Here is a 20,929-nt window from a genome sequence, read left to right on the forward strand (position 1 = left end):
CAGGGTGCCCTGGCTAGGAAGCGCCTATCACGCAAGTGATGGTGTGAAGCGATGCTAATGGCCCGTTTGGTCATCCGTGGGGTTTATTGCTGGTTGCTAGGCCACTCAATCGAGGAAATTTGGAAACGTGCGAGTAAAGTTGCAAAATTTCTAGTGTTTGGATTGATCAGCATTGCTAAATATTGTACATGGTCTGAAGTCAATATAGCGTGACGAGCTGGCCTTGTGTTGCGCCGAGCATACATAATGTTTTAGCGCCCTCATTTCTCTCTGGAAATCAGCTTTATGCGCTTTATGGTTCGCTGGGCAGTGAATCCGAGTTGTCGGGCCGTACCTTGGGAAACTGTGCAAATGTTCGGCACATTGGGTTTTACCGGCTCGGGAAAAGAAAAGACTCTAACTGGTGTGCCTAAGAACGCATGATATGCGACCCTCAATGCTGCGCCGCGTCGTGTCAAGTAATCGGGAGGCTGGGCTGTGCCACCGAGCGGGCCCTTTCTCCGCAGATATGTCATTCAGGTATGAAGCGTGACCTCATTTTTTTGTTACCTTGCAGCCCGACTCATGTGCGTTCCATGTTGTCTGCGCTATCACGAAGGGGTCAAGTGAGCACAGAATCGTGCGGAGGGAGAGACTAGCCAATGATTGATGGCAGCCAAAATTAGATTCCTACAGTATTGCTCCACTTTCAACAACCAACTGCATATAACTAGCAAGCTGTGTGAGAGCAGGCTGTGGTAAACCCTTTGAGGAGAGAAGTGATGAATGAATTAACAGTCCGTGAGGGGGCACAGCCCCAGGCCTTTTAATATTCTAGAAGGCATTCCCCGTTATGTCCATAGCAGCTTGCTTTCTTGGATGCTTGGTTGCTTCTGAGCTTGTCTTGGTCCTGGTGATTGAATCCATCATTCTGTCAATCAGAGGTAGCAGTTGTATCTTTTTTTGACACCAATGGCGCCCAATTGCATTTCGCTCCTAGGAATACTGTTGTTGACATGGACGCATGTCGGAAAGGTTTGTGCGGGATCGATATCCACTTGGTGGTATAATGATGCGCTTTCACCGCAAGTCATCTCGTATGATGAATCTAGCGGGAAGATCTTCTACAGCCTATGCAATAGTAATAGCACTCCCATTTTCCCAGCGAACGAGACGGCCGCTTTCGACCTCGACCCGAATTTCCCACCCATCAATGGCACTAGCGTGGCTGGCACGGGTTACATGTTAAAAGGTGTCTATATTGTGAGCTCGCCGAGTAGACTGGGAGCACTAGAAAAGCTTACTCTGCACACAGGCAGCCGTCCATTACCAAGAGAAGGAAGGCGGTATAGTCCACTCGCTATGGACGTGCGACTCGACAGGCCACTACGTCAAGGGCGACGGCCAGGGATCCTGGAACGTATCCGCGGGCATTGGTGCTCCAATTGTCCACCCTCAAACTGGGCTTGCAGTCATCAACCTTGGTGGCGATGAAGAAATAGGAGGGTTTCGGGTGTACTTCAAGGACACACATGCACGAACAGCGGGTTTGAGGTACACTGTCTCCGGCGGATGGGCGTACGACGGTTTTATATCGCAAGACCAAGGTCTATCGCTTGCTGTCACAGCAGATTTCAGGACTTCAAAGCGTCCAACTGTTATGTCACCATCAATACATACTGGTGATACCCAGACCATCGAGGCTATGATACGCACGTATTCGGATGCATGGGAGATCAGTAAGGATTCATCCTAGATGACCGAGGACGCTGCTAAGTAACATACTCAGACACCTTTCCGTGGCTAATTAATGCCTACCTTGTGTCGAACCAGTCGAAAGTTATGAGACAGCATATCACCAACGATACAGATGACAAATGGAAACTTTATTATATTGATGAGGCGCCAAGCTGGAGCCTAGATGCGTTTGATGGTGATCAAACCAGCCTCGCACTGCTAATGAACTCAGACACAGATCAAAACGTTTACTACATTGGTACTGATGGCGGACTACATGAGCTCACTGGGTATAATACAACATGGAACAAGACGCTCAGAGAACCAGACGCGAATTGGCCGCTGGCTGACGAGCCAAATGCGCCCCTGGCTTTGGCGCACGATAACGCGCACAACCGGACGTGGATATACTATATGAGCAACGGAACCATGACTCAAGTGTGGCGGTCCAATGACAACACCTGGGAGAAGGCAATCGCACTAGCAAAGTTCAACTCAACCTCGGAAGAAGCAGAAGGTCCATCTTCTGCTTCCAGCTCGGGATTATCAAACGAAGCAAAATTCGGGATTGGTGTTGGAGTTGGACTTGGTGTGCCTCTCTTGATCGCTGCCATCGCAGCTTCCATGCATTCCCATGTTAAGCGGTCGAGAGCAGAACGCAATGCAGAACGCGCTGCTGTAGAAGCAGCGCACGCAGACGCGACTAATCCACACGGCGCTGCTATGCCGCTGCATTCATCGGTAATGGCTTCCACAACGGGCGGCAATCCACAATCACCTGCAATGGCTTCCACCATGCGAGGCTCCCCCACTCCCAACCATAGCTCTGCATACTGGGAACGGGGATACTGGGCCAATGGCCAATGGGTGGCTGCTCAGCCTGGAGTCCAGTCGCATGCTAGTCAAGTTTGGGCCAAGCCAGAAGGCGACTGGAGACAGAGTCACGGTTATTACGAAAATGCTCCAGTGGCATTTTCGCCAGACCCGTATGTTCAGCCCATGTTTGAAATGCCAATTGAAGAGCGCACTCATGAGATGTCTGGCGATGGACAAGTGACGGAAATGGCCGCTGCGACCCCTCTAGCGCAGGATAGGAGCGAAGATGAAGCGCACAAGTAGCGGGAAAGACTGGGCGGCGGCAGATTGCTCCCATCAACAGCGAGAATTCATCGTTCTGGCCACAGATAGTAACTTTCATTTTCATGACTGTAGCCATCGTTTTTCCGCGAGGTTTTATAGTTCTTAGTTGTGGTAGGACCACTCAATCAAAAACGACGTTGCCTAAGCTAAATACAGTAACACTAAAGGACGAAAGCAAATATTCTCATAGCTAAGCAGCGAACCCTCCGCACCTTAGGCTCAGTGCGTAATGTCTTCGCGATCTCATCCGTTGCAGTACCCATATTGACTGCATTATTAAGTGTAATATAACCCACTTTATCTAGTCTGAATGATCTGGGCAGCAATGTTATGTCCGAGTGCGAAATCTTTCAGGTAATCCCAGAACAAGATTTGACGGCATGCCATTCTTATCAACTTGAGGTAGTCAACGATATATCTTTTGTACCGGAAATAAAGGTCGATGATACGCTTACGAACATGGGAGACGTGAGCATTCGTCACCCTAACAGATGGGTTGAGGTACTCAAACACAAAGGACTTGAAATAAGTTCTTGCGCATGTTGCTTCTTGATGTCGAAGATCTTAGTGCACTTCAAAGTCAGATGCAGGCGATTGCGCATGAATATAGACGGAATAGGACACCTTTAGTTCCACGATACCACCTATGACGTATTAAATTTATCTTTTGTTGGCCAATTGCTAAACGCCAAGCATTTGCATTGTTGTGATCGCCATTTTGTTTTAGTTCGCCTGCTTGTTGCTCAAACCTTTTCATTCTCGCTTCAAATTGCCGGACTGTTGTATCTTCAGAGGCAGAAGCAGACAGAGATGCCGTGTATGTTGAGTGGTTAGCACTCTGCGGTATATTCTCGGAGTGACGCTGCTGAAGAGCCATAGGGGGGATAGTTGGCATTCTACGCCATCGGTGTTCCCTTCCCCTGCTAATCACAATGGGTCACTTGCGAGTAGTCTAATTCCGGTTTCCGTACAGTACCTAACAGCGACAAGACCCTGATTTGTCCCCATCACAATGGCGGCAGCAACGAAACCAGAAACAGCACATGACGAACAGTGGATGTAGTGTGAACAGGTATTGGGTCAAGACTCGTGTGTTTCCCTTACGATTGAAAATGTACAGTAGAAGAGTTGCAAAGTGATCAAGTCCGAGTGACAAAACCATCGTGTCCGCCAAGATGCATACATTTAATTGACTGTCATTAGTAGGAATGCCTAAAAGATATACAAAATATGTTTCGAGCCCTATTTTTCACTATAGCTCGTAACCCGAGAAGGAATTTCACTCATTCAACTCGAACGAAATCGCGCACAGGTTATTTAGGTATAACAAGTTGATCTAAGAGTGCAAGACAAATTATGTACATAAAGGGACCGAAAGGTCAAGAACGTTACAATGGAGCAACAGTGGGCTTCCTATCGGGTTTAGACGTCGGCACACGGAAGTGTATCACAAGCTACAATGGTACAACGACGTCATCGAAAGTTGTCCTGAGTCGGTCAGATCAAAAGCGTATTCGGGCCAGAGCGGATACAACACCTGCTCTGCACTACAAGCCAGAAACAAATCTTGAACCTATATTGGAACGGGTGATTTAATACCCCCTGAAAGGCAATTCAGCATGCGAGGGTCCACTGTACCTGAAAGACAGTTCCGTATCTGAGGGCCCGCTGTTCCTGAGATATAATTCTGACATCTCAGCTCGGGCCCAACATACAGATCTCTAATACGCAAGCATGGCATCCATTTTCGGCCTTGTCTGCTTGTGACAGGCCATGCTTCCACATGCGTGCTGAACTCCATGCAAGGTCATGCCTGATACCAATCATGCACAACATAAACTCGACCAAGAGGTCACCTTGATGAGGCCATCTCTGCTTTCCCACCCGTTTTACGACCTTTTTTCATTCACCGTATCTCATCACAACTCGACAAGCGCATATAGTGATTTGTCCCTTATCGTCCATTACACCTCTGGTCTAACTCTCTGCTTCTGTTGCTCGCTAGGCTTCGATGAGCTAGTATCTATTTCGTGGTTTTTTTCTATTGCGGCTTATGCTTACTGGAAGTTATATAATAGCCTTCTGGGCAACACCGCATTTTATCTTCTAAGGTACAATTTCGTTTCGGTCGTGCTTAAGTAGTGAGACAGCACTAGTCCGAGCTTGTGAAAGGAGTTTGAATAGGTCTTAATGAAATAGACTCTTACTAGCAATGAACAGAAATACCCACTCTGGTTCGAGATCCCTATTAATCAAGACACACACTATAAACACACGCATATATATTAATCAAATCGTATGTCATAATTCTCGCCCAAGTTAACGTAAACGTAAAAACCCCCAATCTGTTCTTGGTAGACCTAGACATTATCGCCATTAATGGTTCCGAGTCGGGAAGTCAAGATTTGGTATTTGGACCGCGAAGGCGCAGATCACATCGGTGCTTTTTTTCTTTTTCTCGAAAAGTCGTTGTACTTACACTATTATCGCATTCAATTGGTTGAAACCGCTAGCCTTCAAACAAGAACCCGACCACGTTTATGATCTTGCCTTGACGTTCATGGAGCATTCCCATAACGCTTTTCAGTCGAGCGGACTATTAGATTTTCAACATGTCTCATTATTGTTGTCAATAACTCTAATGCCCGACTGATACTCAGTGGTCAAATTTGTAGTCTGGATTCTATGTACGCTTTATGAAGTATGGAACATATCATCTATAGCCACCCCGCCTGTAGCAGCCTTAGAAGTGTATGAAGTTGACAGGATTGTCGAGAGCCATGGCCGGTTGATATCGGCCAAAGAAAGCCGATACAATCATAAAATCCACAACGCCACTTAGATATAACTACAAAGAATATGCTTATTAACTTGTCAACAATTTTCAGGCTACCCCGCCATAATCGTATGCGAGAATACCCTTGTATGTCATTAACCTTGGATCCTGCAAGGTTTTACCATGGTTTATAACGCGATAGCTGACGTCAGACGTGAACTCCGAGTTCCGATCGGCATACTATGTGGCCAACACTTTATATATACCGATAGACTTTTGGTTGAGCCGCTATTTATCCCTATAAGGTAATTGAAGACTAGTTGACTTTCTCAAGCGTATTTATCTCAATCGTAAAACTAAAACTCCCACAATGACTGTCTTCACCGTTCGCGACAAGAAGGACTCACTCCAATCTGATGATTGGGAAGTCGTCCATTCACCATCAAAAAGAAACGGCACTGCGGCACAGACAAGCAATAAATCAATCAGCGCTATGAAAGAGGAAACACGGCAATACACCATTATCACTACGAGTCTGCTCATTCCCGGCGCAGGAACTCCCATCAAGAATGCAGTACTCGTCATTGAGGACAAGCTGATAGCCTGGGTCGGTCGATTATCTGAGCTTCCCAAAAAGTTTAGTGAGACTTCGCATCGCTCCGTATCAGTGCCGTATCTCATGCCTGGACTCTGGGACAGCCATGTTCATTTCGCAGCGATACCTGACGATGCCACTAGTAATGCCGCCATGCTGATAACACATCCAGCCGAGCAAGGCGCCCGGCTGGCCAAGGGATGCTGGCAGTGGCTGCAGTGGGGATACACTTCAGTGCGCGACATGGGTGGGTTCGGATGCGAGGTTGCGCGCGCCATCGATGATGGAAGTATTGTTGGGCCCAACATTTATAGCTCCGGCGGTGGCCTGACCCAGATCGGCGGACACGGCGATTACCACGACTTACCGGCAGGCATGATCATGAAAAACATGAGCGTGGCAAATATTCTGCCAGGCCACTACGGCACTGAGTGCTTTACTGTGGCGGATGGGATAGAAGAATGCCGACGGGCAGTACGACTGAACATCCGCCGTGGTGCGCGATGTATCAAAGTCATAGCGTCCGGCGGAGTCGGGTCGCTCAACGATGATGTATCCTGCGCTCAATACAGCTCAGAAGAATTGAGGTGTATTGTAGAGGAGGCGTCTCGTCAGAATATTGCTGTTGGTGCACATGCACATGCGAAAGCTGGAATAGTGGCGGCGGTCAATGCCGGAGTGACAACCATTGAGCATGGATCCTTTGCGGATCGAGAGACTTTAGAAGTGATCAAGAACAAAGGTGTTGTTCTTATTGCCACAAGAACAATTACCGAGCTGCTCATGTCCACTAGGGGCGAAGGACTTCCCCAACAGATCTGGGAAAAGATTAACTTGGTGGCAACTGCGAACAGAGACAGCTATGCTATGGCTGTCAAAATGGGTCTTAAAATTGCGCTAGGCACAGATCGAACCCCAGGTTTCAGTTCTTCCAAAGAGCTCGAGTATGCTGTCGATGCCGGGATGAGTAATCTAGAGGCTATTGAGGCTGCCACTGCTAACGGGCCACTAACTGTTGGATTAAAAGCTCCAAAATCGGGCCAGCTAAAAGTGGGCTACGAGGCCGACATAATCGGACTCCAGGAGAATCCAGTCGATGATGTCAAGATCTTACAGAATATAGACAATATCAAGTGGGTGTGGAAAGCAGGCTTAGCCTTCAAGGGACCGGGAATCGGGCCATGGGGAGAAGAACTCTAAAAGTGAGAATGTTTATCTACACCAGAGATGGAGAGTGACTAATATACAGGTTCGGGCCAAACGGTAGTAGCGATTTTCCAGATCCTGCAGTACCGTAACGCGGTGGATTCCCAAAGTAGGATGGCAAACATCACGATGGGTTGGTGTATCCGATGCGCCATGGGAGATCTTAGTCACCCTTCATGGTTCGGCACTCTAACGCTCAATATCTTATATTATATTATGTTGGTTGCAACGTTTCGTGGTAATTGCCCGTGACACAAATTTTGTAGAAAGTTTCATAAGGGGTTATACAAGCGCCCGACTTAGCAGGTTGTCACAATCATCGGGTTATTCAATCCTCTCTGTGCACACGCATGTCCCTAGCAAGCAGATGTACAAGGCATGTTGTGTTTCAATGTCCGATGTCGATCCAAGCTTTTTGGTCGCTTCCTCGTGCATATTTCCGTAAGACATTCAAACAAACCATCATGGCGGACTGCTTACCCCAATAGGGTGGCCAGCGCTAGGGAAATCGCATTGGTGGTGGTGATCGCCGCGGGAGAGCTCAATTAAACAATGGTGCAAGCGACAACTCACGTTTGAACTTGGGTCCACCTCAAGCAAACGTCACGGCTAATATACTATCTAGTCAGGATCTTCGTTTCAAGTTTGAAATCTTACGTAGCTTACCATACTAACGGATCACAACACTACTAAGTATTGATCGCATTCGGGGCAACTTTGCAGCTGCTTACGTCGGCGCTAATGATATCCTCGGTCATGTCGGCCACGAACGTCGCTCGGGACCGAGTCCATACAATTATGGTCTGATCGGTGTATAGTCTGGCTCGATTGCCAAAGAATCGTAAAAAGGGTAGGAACACTATACACGGGTTACTTCTCAGGGGGTTATTCCTGCATCTACAAAAGTGGATAAGTTACTGCGAACACACGGGACCGAACTAGATCGATTATTGCCAATATGATGATCCCTGATTTCGACAATAGTCACGAGCAATATCAATGAGAAATCTCAAACTACGGCCTATTATTTCAACTTCTCGTTGATGAATCCGCTTGGAGTAGCGATATTTAGATCGTCAATTTGATGTGAGCGATATCCGTTAACATACAAGAAACAAAAATCCCGAGCCGTAGCCCATTCGAATCCCCACATCGGCGGACATTTCTAAAAATACAATTGTCCGACTTACAATGAGACCGATGTCCGAACAATCAGCTTCGCAGCATATAAACTACCTTGCGATGCACTTTACACACTTCCAGTGATCTTGAGGGCGATCTGGTAAATCTCATTCCTTCTTATTGGCGATTAAGCTCCATTTCCTGGTGTTTTATCAAGTGAAACCCCCCTTCACACATTCCCCCCACAACCGTCCACTGTTGGCCCCAAAGCCTGGCACTAAATCAAACTTTCATAGCGCTAAAAACCATGTCGAAAATCGCAACAGCTATACGTCCGATACGCCAAGTGTCTACTCCCGCTCTGGTAGGCGCTGCTGCAGCTGCTGGAATATGCATCTCGTTATACTCTCAATTGATGAGCACTGCTCATGCTGACTCTGGCGAGCCGACAAAATTCTTCGCGGGGCCGGTATTTTCATCCCTACCTCTAGCAAGCTCCGAATCTGTCAACCACAACACCAAGCTTTTGCGGTTTCGCTTGCCAAACGGCACTGTCAGTGGCCTCCCTACAACATGTAAGACCGGATTACGCAGTATGGCAAATCGCTCACTAATGGCCCACAGCTGCCGTCCTTACACTCTCATGGCCGAAAGGCAGCTGGACGCCAGTCATAAGACCTTATACGCCAATCAACTCACCAGGTAGGCGTCCTGAACACTTTGTGTTACCACTGAGCCGCCCGCTCATTGAAAGCAGATGAACCAGAATCTTTAGAATTACTGGTCAAGCATTACCCCAACGGTAAAGCCAGCACGCATCTTCATTCCCTTGCACCTGGGGATTCACTCTTCTTCATCGCCAAAATTCCCGGCTTCGCCTATAAGCCAAACCAGTTTGCCCATGTCACGTTGATAGCAGGTGGTGCCGGCATCACGCCCATTTACCAACTTGCTTCCAGCATACTGCGGGATACAAACGACAAGACGAAGATTGATCTTGTGTTCGGTGTCAACTCCGATGCAGATGTGCTCATGAAAGATGAGTTTGAAACCTGGGAAAAGGAATTTCCAGGTCGGTTCAAGGCGAACTATATTGTCAGCAGACCCGTAGAGGGTTCGCCATACGCAAAGGGTTATGTGACAAAGGACCTGCTGGGCGTCGTTGCTGAGCCTGTTACGGCGGACTCGAAGGTGTTCGTGTGCGGGCCGCCGGCGATGGAGACAGCGCTGGTAGGGTCTTGGAAACAAAAGGGCATTCTTCAGGAGTTGGGATATAGGAAAGACCAGGTGCACAAGTTTTGATTCAAAACTGATATCCCAGGGGAGAGCACTGTAAGAGATATGTGATAGTGTTTGTCAGTATTATACCACACAAAGAGTTTTCGATCGGCCGCCCAGTGACATATAATGAACAAGGCAGGACTTGTGCCTGATGGCCTTTGAAATCTAGGCTGAGCTGCGTGTAATGAAATCTGTTCTGTGGAGACGAAGGGGCAAAACATAATTGTCATCTCAAAGCTTCTTGCGAACATGACATATTTGATTTTGTTCAATTGGCTACGACGTTGGGAAATGGGTTCTGACTTTTTCGTGCAACGGAAAGGTTGGTGTAGCGGCCTACGACGTTTGTGCCTTCTGGACACAACGGCTATAACCGCGCTGCCAATCACACTAACCTAAGGTCCGCAACAGCCAACCAGCCTACTAGGCGCCGACCAGCTTAGGGGCCTTATAGCTTTGTAATCAGTCTGTGGCTCAAGCATTTCAGATAGCCAACTTACCTGGATATTCGAGGTGGACCGTTGCAAGTACGTTTGATTCCGGTTTTCCTCCCATCTCATTTGACGCGCCGACATGCTGGCTTTGGTGCCAGTCGACCTGATCTTGACATTATCGTAACCCATACGGAGGCATCGCAGTTAAAGTTACATGCACATGGCCCAAGCCATACATGTAGACCACGGAATCTTGACCATGAGCTCCAGCAAATAGCCCATCTAGAAGGAGTAAATCGCCCACAGTAGATGATCAACTCGCGAAGAGCCGCCGAAGTTTCGACCGTATGAAAAGTACATGAGAATGGCGAACAAGCAGACCGTGATGAGAGAAGCGGGTCCCAGGTTTACACAAAGGTCGAAATCTGGTGGGAAACTAAGAACAAAGAATGCCACTGCCCAAGGTTAAGTATCCTGCCGAAACTTTCTACCAGATCGTGTGTATACGTTGCGTACATGTAGCGTGCTGAGCGAACGGTGTTAAACAGAAGATGTGGATCGCGATGAAGAGCATCCAAATGAGGACATTGAGGGGTCCGATTTGCGACCCTGTAAAAGACTATCCAACTATCCAAAATAGCTGCGACCATTATGCAAGACTATATGACCGATCAAGTCGATCCGACCCAGCAGTGGAAATGGCAAGCCAATTTTATTGTAGTTCCATATGGCTGGCCCGTGTATATAACTAGACGACGAAGCCATAAGACATAAAAGCTTGATTAAGCTTGATTAAGGCAATTGGGAATTGATTATAAGGAATAGTGTCGGAAAGATAGATTTAATCTAAGAAATAGGAGAATGTTATGTAAAGTGCACAGCGCAGGGCTTAAATGCTGCTTCTTACTCAGTCACGCAAAGTACGAATCCTCTCTCCCAAAGTGGGCATTTTAGCCAATGTTCAGATATGAATCAATGTTGATTGTACCAGTACATAACAGAAGCTATACACCGTCGTCAAATTTGAGCTCAACATCCTACGTAACCCTTCGATCAAGTAAGAATAAATGCTTCTTGGCAGCTTTCTTCTAGGACTGTCTAGCATCATGAATCGAAACCCGATTACCCCTAAATTGCACCGCTTACGTGGATATATTGTTTCTGGGTAACTGGAAGGAAGAACAGACATGAATAGCTTAAAAAAAACTGTATATAGTACAATCTATGAAGCTGGTGTCTCTTTGGTCTGGATATTACTAGAGGAATTTTAGATATCACAATATAGCACACAGTGACTAACGAAAATCGCTTCCTCGGTATTGCAAGACTACCGAATATAAAATGTCCCCTAGAAGTATATATTTCGTAGGTAAGGTTTGGGAAGGCTACCTATCTGTTCCCAGCGTCGTGATTTGCTATTGTGATTGCATTCAAGCGATCAGACTTTGTGGTTTGAAAAAGATCAAAATAATAGCTCGACTCGCGATAACACCCTCAATGTAAATATTACAATGAACTTTCAACCAGTAGATATCTGCAACCAGATACTACGCCAAAACTGTAAATTGCAATCCCTATTGTGTTTGGCGATGCTTGAACCACGCTGGATTTGTAATCCGCGTTTCAGAAAGTAAGCCCCGCAGCAGTCTTCGGACATCGGACAATTAGACTTGTCCCCCCTTGTGTACATATCATGACACTCAAATACTGCGAAGCACAATTTCTAATATCCAACACCGGGCATAAAAGTTTCGTTTTGGAGGGTGATTTTGAAAAAAACAAACTTCTAAAAAGAAACCACAATATCTCGAATAATCTGGCCCATAATCCTTGTCTCGCACTTATCATCCATCAATCTTAAGTTCAATAAGCTTCCTGTTATGACATCTGAACGCCCAGGGATAGATATGTCGCTTGCAGGCAAAGTAATCCTCATCACCGGCGCATCTAACGGCATCGGTAAAGCCTGCGCGGAAAAAGTTGCGGCTCAGGGTGCTTCCCTTATCATTAACTATAATCACGACGCCGAATCAGCTGAGTCTTTAGTGCGTTCAATTGGGCACAGTCAAGCCATCGCCGTTCAAGCCGACGCAGGCTCTCTCCAGGGAATTACCAAATTAGTCGATGCTGCTATAGCTAGATTCGGCCACATCGACATCGTCATGGCTAACGCGGGCATAACGATTGAACGGACTGTCCAGGACACTACGGAGGATGATTTTGACCGGACTTTTGCACTCAACGTCAAGGGGCCATTGTTTCTGGTACAGGTTAGTCTTGAATACTAACATATAATAAGCAAAATCATCAAGATAATACTCAGCTCACTGATTCATCTATAGAGATCCGTCCCTCATATGCGTCAGGGGTCACGAATCGTCCTCGTATCGAGCTGCCTTACCCACTTCTCCTCTATCGGCCCCAGCTATTTGCTCTACGCTGCTGCAAAAGGTGCCGTCGAGCAGATGACCCGTGCCATGGCCAAGGAGCTGGCGCCAAAGGGCATCAACGTGAACGCCATCGCACCTGGGCCTATCGCTACCGACGTTTTCTTTAGAGATAACTCGGAAGAGACTATTGCAGGCCTATCATCCGCTAGTCCTTTCAATCGCTTGGGTCAGCCGGAAGATATCGCCAACATCTTTAAATTCTTATGCAGTGCAGATAGCGCGTGGGTTGCTGGACAGACTTTACTAGCAAGTGGAGGATTGGTAGTATAAAGTAGTGCTCGCCACCACGGACTTCGTAATCAATTAAACTGTGCAATAGTCGTCTTTATATGGCAATGGATCTAGACTCTGCACTGTTATCCAAGTTCAATGTTTTTAAGTCCATGAGAATCATCAGAACTGCTTATGGAAATACGTCATCTACATTGTGTGCACCGCACTATGCACTCTCGTTCCCAATACCCTTAAGATCGCAAGGATTAGCTGCTTACCTCGACTCTTTAACGTGTTATACTTGAGTGTGAGCGGCAGAATCATACTCGTCCCTCTTCCTTGGGATCTCGTAGAGGTACAGCCAACCAGCCCCCATTGCAAAGACTGCAGCGGTTATTCCAACAGTGACTCCAATATATATCTGCCAGTGAGATAGGGGATCCCCGAGAAGGGTCTGAGATAATCAGCTTAGATATTAAATAGCCGCCAGCCTCCGAGCTGCAGCATGTCATTACAAAGGGAAGCTAGAGGCGTACACCGAGAAATGTTCCTGGGAGAAAGGCCATCGTGATAATGGCCAGGATCTTCATTGCTGAGCTGTCGCGTTTGCTGGCAACGGATATCACTCTCATCACTGAACTGTCTCTTCGTGTTGCATTTGAAATGGCCACATTCCGTTCTTGGTCGATCTGTCCGTGAGGTCAGTGCCGAGAACGGTGTATAGATATGCCGGTCACCAGGGTCCGGCTTACCACTGCCAACTGTGTTCCGGCCATTCCTTGGACAAGATGGACTAGATTTAGGAGTTCCTCATTCTTGCTTGCCAAGTAAGCGATGAACTCTCTGATCTCTCTCGAAGCTACCTGGCCCGCGGCCTGCTGTACAGCTTTCCGGCCTCTGTCCTGATCTCGCTCAACTTCCCTTTCTAATTGGAAAAGGCGGGACTTGGTACCTGCCCGATGGATATCACATAAGCAGATAACTTTTGAGGCGTCCAGCCGTAGGTTTGGAAGGTCCCCTTCTGGAACTCGGACTTTCTGTGTCTGCTCATACGGGGTGTGGCCGGTTCTCCGCTCAATTTCTTTAGCTTCCCAGTAGCATTTGGATATCATGTCCTCGCCTCGCTTTGTTGAAAGTGCTATTGCCAAAGTAGGCAGCAACCGGGGATCTAAAGCTATCGTTATATGGCGCTTCAGATCCCTGACCAATCTTTGGTATTCTTGCTTCTCATGAGACTGAGGATGTGCTTCAAGAACAAGGGCATAAGAAACACCATTGCCGTCATGTGCGACCGCTATCGCGTAATTTGGTACGAGGAAGGCGCGGTGAAGGTAGACTTATTAGTATGAAAGGTGTACTCAGGAGGGAATTTGAATGACATTTACCTTGCCAACCGTCCACTGTAGTAAATCTCGCCAAAATCTGGCGCTTAGAAGATATTACATCTCCAAAAAGGCAAGGAATTCGAAAGGCTTGTAGGATTATTTTGAAACTAGACTCAGATAATGGTAAGTTGTAAAGGTCGTCATCCGTAGGTTTCAATACTCTGTCGAGCTCGACCCATCAGCTCTGTGTGGTAATTCATCCTGGTGGGTAACTTTTCGGGGATACCAAAATGGCGTACATTACTCGAAGCCCTCCGGTAGATAGGTCTCCGTTATCATTTTGAGTCGGTCTTTTCTATAGGCTCTCAGCCATTGCTCAGATTAAGGATTTTAATTAATACCTCTTTCAACCACTGCTCCAGATAGGCTCCATCACGCTGAATTTTGGGGCCCTTTTTAGTCGGCTTTGAGCTGCCCTAACATGAGCTGTTAGTAATGCGCACACAGGACAATATTAACAACATAGCAATAGACGCGTGCCTCGTAGAACCAGAACTCTCGCAGTTCGACAGTATGCTCTTTCGTAAAGTTCAAGTTATGATATTCGCAAGGGATTTCAGAATTCTTTATTTTGGCTTGTCGTGACGATTCCCTACTTTCGGACTTTTGCGTTGGTGTTTGGCGAGTCATTTCACTCTTTATCTCCATAAGATGTCCTTTACATAGAGTATGAAACTAACCCATGAATATAAGCAAAGGCCATACGAAATGAAAATATTTGAAACATTGCTTAGAGCAATGGCGCGATCATAGAGTCTGGACATATGAACTAGCAAAAACCAAGCAGTTAGGCAACATGTGAACCTTTTATCCTGTGGTAAAGGCTGGGTGGGTGGAGACTTCAAGTGCCTCCTAAGGTTGCCACGCTGGAGCCATCTAAAATTATAGGTTCGTAAGTCTTAAGTTTAACGTTACTGGAATGTAATTATGTTATATAACCCCACCTTAGAACGCCGGCACAAGAGAAACAACGGAATTTGCCTAGTCTAGCGTCAAATAAAATTGTTCCCCAAAAGCATGTGACGAAATGATGCCCGGGAATCTCGTAGCTTAGAAGAGAATGACAGATGCCTAGCACAACAGGATTCACATATTACTTGTAAAAGCATCACTGAACCCACCAGTTCAATATAGGATTTCTTGAGTCACAAATTGAGCCCACAAACTCGAAGATTAGGAATGTTAAAACTCGAGGCCTGCTTTTATACATCCTATCCCCAGTGTTAGCATCTATAAAACCTTTCAGTTGATTAGTGCAGAAGCCACCGATGAACGACCTCGATAAATGAACCCCGGTCAGCAGACAGACCTTGTTTGAGTTTCTTTAAGACTTAATAACTCGGCTTCTTCTACGATTGGGCTTCGGATATCCTGCTTTTCTGAGTGGCACAATTTTCTGGTTGTTCTTAAATATACGACTTGAACGTCGCTATCTTTGAATGGCGGGCATTTGGTGTGGAAAACACCTAGCTTGGCTAGATCGATTCAATCAAAACACCCTAATAAACAGTGTGGCGCATTAGTTTGAATTTTACAAAACGGTGAACATTAAGCGCGAAATACCCCGAAGTCCTGAGCCAGAGCCATTGATCAGGCCTACGATTCACAAATTGTGCAAGGGAAAGGGCAAATTAAATTTGCCATGCAGACTTTAAGATCGGCTAGAAAGCAGAATGAGGCAGCTTGATGCAGAATTGTACGAGACATAAAACGAATTAGACGGTCGCTGTTCTATTGGGGTTATGATATCGAGGCCATTCCGATATTGTATCGTTTTTTGCAAGCTTGGAAGCGCAGGAAAAGTGGAAATGGTCAGCGAATGTGTGATGAGTCAGACCCAGGTGATAAGGCAGCTAAGACGTGAAAACACCACTTACGTGGCAGCCTAGGTTAATTCATTCTTAACATACCTCCGCCAGCGGGGGTAGGTTATATCACAGCTCGGATGGCGCTTCACTAGCACGATGGTAAGCCCTACTTGTCTCGTTAGCATACAATATTCGATTGGGGGGGAGGGCTGTTTTTGTCAATAGCTTATGTGATAATCATTTTCCGAACTGTTAAAGAGCGCTCGGAAACCCAAACCACCAACGTTACCAATGATGTAAGTAAAAGCCAGGATTTGGGGCATACTTGGATTCTGTGATACCCTTTTCACCAAATCCCGTCTACTATGGAGCAGAGATTCAGTGCAGATGATTGAAAAAGCAACTGTACTCTCCGCGTGTTCTTATTTCTGTTCAAAAGTATCACCTCTTGCCACTACCAGGGACACGTCTTTCAGTCTACTACGGACGTGCTTCATGCACAATGTTTGACGCACCTGTGCATACAACTCGAAGTCTTCTACCCATTGCAGAATAGGTTACCTCTAGTACTATCGACATAAGCTGGCAAGTGGTAACCATCACGGGTGCCATTACGATGCAGGTTACACAGAACGGTGAACAGTGTTTGTGTGGGATGTTGGTAGGACTGTGGCAAAGGTGCTTAATGAATCAGCTAGTACCGACTCCAACGTCGTATACGATGCTCTAATAACTGAACCTGGGAAGTCACCTCGATTGTTCGCGAGTCGCGAGACGACACTATCACAACGGCGGTCCAAGCCGCTATTCTGGTACTCAGCAGGCGCGGCGCATTTGCCTTTCTCAATAACTACGCGACATATATATCCACCGCCACAGGCGGCCCGGCCAACCTTGATGCCATCTTCGAGCCAATAAACGGTTCAGTCGAGGGCATGACGCAGAACCTAAGTGGTACCGCGCTCATCTCAAAGGATATCTTCACCAATTGTAAAAACAGGGGTATATTAGGCTTCACATCAGGTGACCTGTGTGACCTGAGTCGATTTCTATATCGCCTGGTAAAGCCTGTGCAACGTTATCCTAGAACTCCAGCCACTGATCGGATAAGCGAGAACAGCGGTCTATCATGGTTCGCCCTGTATTGTTCGCAATGCATTGAATACGCGCGTGCTTACAAGCAAGCTTCAGGCAAGGAGATCAGCGGCGGCACCAGCAGAAGCAAATTCACCGCAAGTATTGCAGACGTCAAGGGACCAGCGATGTTTGTTTCGGGATCGAGTCGAAATTTCCGTTAAGTGCTTTTTGTGTCGACTCAGAGAGGTAAACTATGGACACCGCGGGCAAAGTCAAAATCAACGGTGGCATTCACTTTGGTAATTGAATGCTTTCTATCCCCCTCCTTAGCCCCGTCGATGGCATGATCATGTTTTCTGATGAATGAGCGAGCTAATGTGAAATGTTTGAGATACTGATGTAACTCGCATTCACCCTAGGTAAACGCTACCGAGTTGTAAAATATTTTGTTTGCGCTTCAAACCGCAAAGGGTACAGAATATGGGCCAAAGACGGAAGCGAAACAATGATATAAAGAGACAACAAGGTAGCCATCAGCTCACTGGTCACATTAAAGTGGAACTATGAGAATAACCATCATGGCACGTTACACAATACATCCAGAAGCTCTAGGATAGATGCAGTGGTTTAGACGGAGGACCTGCCTTCAAGAATACAAGGGCAAAATGGTGTGATCAAAAAGATTGCAACAACATAAAAATCTGCTCCAGATCAAGTTACAAAGTAGTTCGTCATCCAGCGACTTGACTTCTCGGCCATGCCATCCAATCGCTCCAAGGTGGGCCTAAATACGTAAATATGGTGTCAACTAAAAACCGGCCTCCGTGGCCGAAGATCCAGAAGTCCTGCCCACGATGTAAAAGAACGGCCCAATGTGCCATAACCGATAGTGCTTCTGGTTGCCGAGCCTCAAGCATACGCAGAAATTCCGCCGATACGCGTACAGGCCAGCTAAGGATGACGTGTCGATTCGTCGGCACTGGCAGTGATTCGAACTGATGGAAGACCCATTGCAACGCTATTATTGCATCGTGACATGCTTCGTACGATTGAGGATCAAAACGGTCCTTGGCTGTTACAAGAAGACTCAAGAGTCCGGCACAATCATCATGGGATGATGGAGGAAGCTCACTCACGGCTTCGATGAGGTCGAGGATACTACTCATTGCCGAGTTCCTGATGATATGCCAGCGCTGACCTGTGACGACGCTGATCCCGCGATATAGTCTGACGAACTGCATAAAGCGTTCTAGTACCTCTAACAAGCCCGTGTTGGCGACGACGGTGTCGTGCAGCATATGCATACCGACAAACGACGAGAAAATGAATACGGCAACACAGTTCTGCTCGGTAATCTCAACATTTGAAGTGTTGAAGGTTGCTAAAGACCGAGTTTGGAGTTGTACTGCCAAATACCGATATCGATGTTGTTGGTCAACAGATTGAGCAAGTACACTCTTGTGGAGGGAAGCAAACGCCAGCAGCTCGTCCATGAGAAAAGGCGTGCAAAGGGCAGAAGAAATGATCAACTGCGTCAATGTGTCAGAGTCTTGCTGGGTAGTGATGAAATGCCCATACGGCGGCCTCATCAAATCGGTGGTTGCATGATGGAATAGTGCTAGATGGTGAATGTCGTAGGTCTGCTCAGGGAGATGCAGTGGAGTTAGATCGGGTGCGGTGGCGGTAGTGCTGGTGGTCACTTGCGGCATTCCGCCAGGGCTCGCAGAATGTGAGCTCCTCGAGCTTGACAGGGCATACGAACAGGACCGGTTCAGCGTAGAACACTGCAGACAGACAGGCCACTGCTCGTCGCACTTGACATGGCGCTTTTTGCACTCGGCGCACCCCTTGCGCGACTTGTAGTGGGCACGCCTCTTTTTGATCGGGGGAGAATGCATTGTACCGAACGAGGGAAGCAGATGAGGGCGTGGAGAAAACCTAAGTTTGGACTTCGTATGTATCCCGAGGGTTGTTTCTCATCCCGCCCTCGATCCGCTCCCGTACCAGCGTACTTGATTACAGACCAATTACGTTAGCTGCTTGTCTCTCCAGGTATCCGAATGGGGGCACACCTTGGCGATCGAGACGTGCCGAGAATCGAGAACGCCCGTGTACGCGTATTTGGTGGAGCGCCCTGGGTAGGGGTCCCTGTCTAGAGGTCCCTGTCTAGGGGTCCCTGTGCACATCAACCCCACTTCTGCCCTGTAACCAATTCAGGTTAGACGAGTGCCCGAAGAGTACGCGTATTGGGTGGAGAGAATGGGAATGTACATAACTACCAAGATGGTGCAGACTCATGCACGCCCATAAGATTTTGCGGCTGTGGAAATTGCTAATTCATATATGCACCATCAAAGCCCTAAGGCGGTGCTACCGGGTGAGCTCCTCGGTACCATAAAACAACAAACCTATTGGTACAAGTCTGTGATCAAATACGGCGTATCAGGTGGGGCTTCAATCATCCGCCGACAACTTCATCGTCTTAAACTGTGCGGACACCCACGATTTGCTCAACCGGTTGACTGTGTCGCTTTCCTTTTTGACAGTTGCGTTTATAGACTTTAGAACTCTTTCAGCACCAGAATGGCTGAACTCAAGCCGTACAGAGGCAATTATTACCTATGGCAATATCTTCCTTCCACAGCAGCAGCAGGCTTGTTCGCCGCTCTCTTCATACTCGGAACCGGGTACATCACATGGAGGCTTGTCAAGGCCCGTGCGTATTATTGCGTAGTCTTTGTCATCGGTGGTATCTGTACGTCGTGGAACCAAATAATCCGTTTCTGCCCAATCTTGCAGCTTGGCTAATGCTAGGCTCTCCCAGTTGAGATCGTGGGTTATTGTGCCAGAGCCGCATCCAGAAACCAAACTGACGTGCTCGGACCCTACGTCATCCAGAGCACTCTTCTGCTCGTCGCGCCCGCCCTCTTTGCTGCCTCGATCTATGTCGTCCTCGGGCGTGTCATCCGTGCAGTCCATGCCGAGCGTCTGTCTTTCATTCCCGTCAAGTGGCTTACTACCATATTCGTCTGTGGCGACGTAGCATCGTTCATGGTCCAAGCTAGCGGGGCTGGAATTATGGTCACTGGAGACAGCCCGAAGACAGGGGAAAATATTATCCTCGGTGGTCTGATCATTCAGATCATCATGTTCGGGTTGTTCGCTACTGTAGCGGGTGCCTTTCACATTCGACACCGTTGGTGGCCAACAGGTGCATTCCTGAAGAACCGTTCCAGCTGGACGAATATCATGGTTATGCTATACACGGTCAGTATCTTCATTATGGTACGGTCCATATTCCGTGTCATTGAATACGCTATGGGACAATCAGGCTATCTTCTCAAGCACGAATGGACACTCTACGTCTTCGATGCGACCCTGATGTTTGGAGTTGTGGCGATGTTTTCTTGGAGATTCCCTAGCGGTCTTTCTATCAAGGAACTCCAGGAGGTTGAAGTGGATGGAAGACAGTTTTCGGAACAACCTGAAGAATCACGTGAGCCTGATGGCCTGCAAATGAGCAAGCTAGCGACTTCTTACACTCCATTCAATGAGTCAAAGTAGATCTCTCAATCGGACTTTCGTAGAATACGGCCAACAAGAACTTTACATAGCATGTAGCACAACGGGAATATATAGATGAAGCATGTAGATAAATCAGGTTCGAGGGCACTTGCAGTCATTTGTTGTGCTTGTATTTGGATCCAGTAAGAACGTTCACAAGAT

The 20,929-nt window shown here is 47.3% G+C and overlaps 8 protein-coding genes across 8 annotated transcripts; 6 read left to right on the plus strand and 2 right to left on the minus strand.

The window, feature by feature from the left end:
- Window positions 1–951: 951 nt before the first annotated feature.
- Window positions 952–2,835, plus strand: BKA67DRAFT_657768 (uncharacterized protein; the record flags this gene model as incomplete). Its single annotated transcript, XM_046107166.1, has 3 exons — window positions 952–1,242; window positions 1,295–1,718; window positions 1,769–2,835. The coding sequence occupies 3 exons, from the start codon at window positions 952–954 to the stop codon at window positions 2,833–2,835; spliced, it is 1,782 nt and encodes a 593-aa protein (XP_045960130.1).
- A 3,075-nt stretch (window positions 2,836–5,910) lies between these two features.
- BKA67DRAFT_622194 (amidohydrolase) lies at window positions 5,911–7,631 on the plus strand. The gene is made up of 2 exons (XM_046105493.1): window positions 5,911–7,429; window positions 7,477–7,631. Exon 1 carries the CDS (start codon window positions 6,003–6,005, stop codon window positions 7,425–7,427), a length of 1,425 nt encoding a protein of 474 aa, XP_045960131.1. The 5' UTR covers window positions 5,911–6,002; the 3' UTR covers window positions 7,428–7,429; window positions 7,477–7,631.
- A 1,231-nt stretch (window positions 7,632–8,862) lies between these two features.
- On the plus strand, window positions 8,863–9,857 carry BKA67DRAFT_534772 (uncharacterized protein; the record flags this gene model as incomplete). The annotated part of the gene is made up of 3 exons (XM_046099916.1): window positions 8,863–9,130; window positions 9,180–9,257; window positions 9,313–9,857. The coding sequence occupies 3 exons, from the start codon at window positions 8,863–8,865 to the stop codon at window positions 9,855–9,857; spliced, it is 891 nt and encodes a 296-aa protein (XP_045960132.1).
- A 1,989-nt stretch (window positions 9,858–11,846) lies between these two features.
- Window positions 11,847–13,120, plus strand: BKA67DRAFT_562048 (uncharacterized protein). Its single transcript, XM_046102569.1, has 2 exons — window positions 11,847–12,540; window positions 12,613–13,120. Exons 1-2 carry the CDS (start codon window positions 12,151–12,153, stop codon window positions 12,988–12,990), a joined length of 768 nt encoding a protein of 255 aa, XP_045960133.1. The 5' UTR covers window positions 11,847–12,150; the 3' UTR covers window positions 12,991–13,120.
- Window positions 13,121–13,128: 8 nt separating this feature from the next.
- BKA67DRAFT_251140 (uncharacterized protein) lies at window positions 13,129–14,377 on the minus strand. The gene is made up of 3 exons (XM_046095745.1): window positions 13,686–14,377; window positions 13,470–13,622; window positions 13,129–13,387 (listed from the first exon to the last, which is right to left on the minus strand). The coding sequence occupies exons 1-3, from the start codon at window positions 14,043–14,045 to the stop codon at window positions 13,229–13,231; spliced, it is 672 nt and encodes a 223-aa protein (XP_045960134.1). The 5' UTR covers window positions 14,046–14,377; the 3' UTR covers window positions 13,129–13,228.
- Window positions 14,378–16,282: 1,905 nt separating this feature from the next.
- On the plus strand, window positions 16,283–17,424 carry BKA67DRAFT_534775 (uncharacterized protein; the record flags this gene model as incomplete). The annotated part of the gene is made up of 3 exons (XM_046099917.1): window positions 16,283–16,285; window positions 16,683–16,770; window positions 16,874–17,424. 3 exons carry the CDS (start codon window positions 16,283–16,285, stop codon window positions 17,422–17,424), a joined length of 642 nt encoding a protein of 213 aa, XP_045960135.1.
- Window positions 17,425–17,731: 307 nt separating this feature from the next.
- Window positions 17,732–19,331, minus strand: BKA67DRAFT_562056 (uncharacterized protein). Its single transcript, XM_046102570.1, has 2 exons — window positions 19,276–19,331; window positions 17,732–19,214 (listed from the first exon to the last, which is right to left on the minus strand). Exon 2 carries the CDS (start codon window positions 19,099–19,101, stop codon window positions 17,935–17,937), a length of 1,167 nt encoding a protein of 388 aa, XP_045960136.1. The 5' UTR covers window positions 19,102–19,214; window positions 19,276–19,331; the 3' UTR covers window positions 17,732–17,934.
- A 244-nt stretch (window positions 19,332–19,575) lies between these two features.
- BKA67DRAFT_690599 (RTA1 like protein-domain-containing protein) lies at window positions 19,576–20,798 on the plus strand. Its single transcript, XM_046109140.1, has 2 exons — window positions 19,576–19,958; window positions 20,028–20,798. Exons 1-2 carry the CDS (start codon window positions 19,787–19,789, stop codon window positions 20,765–20,767), a joined length of 912 nt encoding a protein of 303 aa, XP_045960137.1. The 5' UTR covers window positions 19,576–19,786; the 3' UTR covers window positions 20,768–20,798.
- The last annotated feature ends 131 nt before the right edge of the window (window positions 20,799–20,929 follow it).

This window comes from Truncatella angustata (assembly GCF_020726525.1).
Source record: "Truncatella angustata strain MPI-SDFR-AT-0073 chromosome Unknown BKA67scaffold_3, whole genome shotgun sequence".
Taxonomy (NCBI): Eukaryota; Fungi; Ascomycota; class Sordariomycetes; order Amphisphaeriales; family Sporocadaceae; genus Truncatella; species Truncatella angustata.

Bases quoted from the DNA above. Each gene is read 5' to 3' on its own strand.
- BKA67DRAFT_622194 (XM_046105493.1), top strand. From the start codon at position 6,003: ATGACTGTCTTCACCGTTCGCGACAAGAAGGACTCACTCCAATCTGAT.
- BKA67DRAFT_562048 (XM_046102569.1), top strand. From the start codon at position 12,151: ATGACATCTGAACGCCCAGGGATAGATATGTCGCTTGCAGGCAAAGTA. The intron at 12,541-12,612 runs GTTAGTCTTGAA...ATTCATCTATAG, and splicing joins GGCCATTGTTTCTGGTACAG to AGATCCGTCCCTCATATGCG.
- BKA67DRAFT_251140 (XM_046095745.1), bottom strand. From the start codon at position 14,045: ATGATATCCAAATGCTACTGGGAAGCTAAAGAAATTGAGCGGAGAACC. The intron at 13,623-13,685 runs GTAAGCCGGACC...CCTCACGGACAG, and splicing joins CCGGAACACAGTTGGCAGTG to ATCGACCAAGAACGGAATGT. The intron at 13,388-13,469 runs GTACGCCTCTAG...TGATTATCTCAG, and splicing joins TCCCAGGAACATTTCTCGGT to ACCCTTCTCGGGGATCCCCT.
- BKA67DRAFT_562056 (XM_046102570.1), bottom strand. From the start codon at position 19,101: ATGCATTCTCCCCCGATCAAAAAGAGGCGTGCCCACTACAAGTCGCGC.
- BKA67DRAFT_690599 (XM_046109140.1), top strand. From the start codon at position 19,787: ATGGCTGAACTCAAGCCGTACAGAGGCAATTATTACCTATGGCAATAT. The intron at 19,959-20,027 runs GTACGTCGTGGA...AGGCTCTCCCAG, and splicing joins CTTTGTCATCGGTGGTATCT to TTGAGATCGTGGGTTATTGT.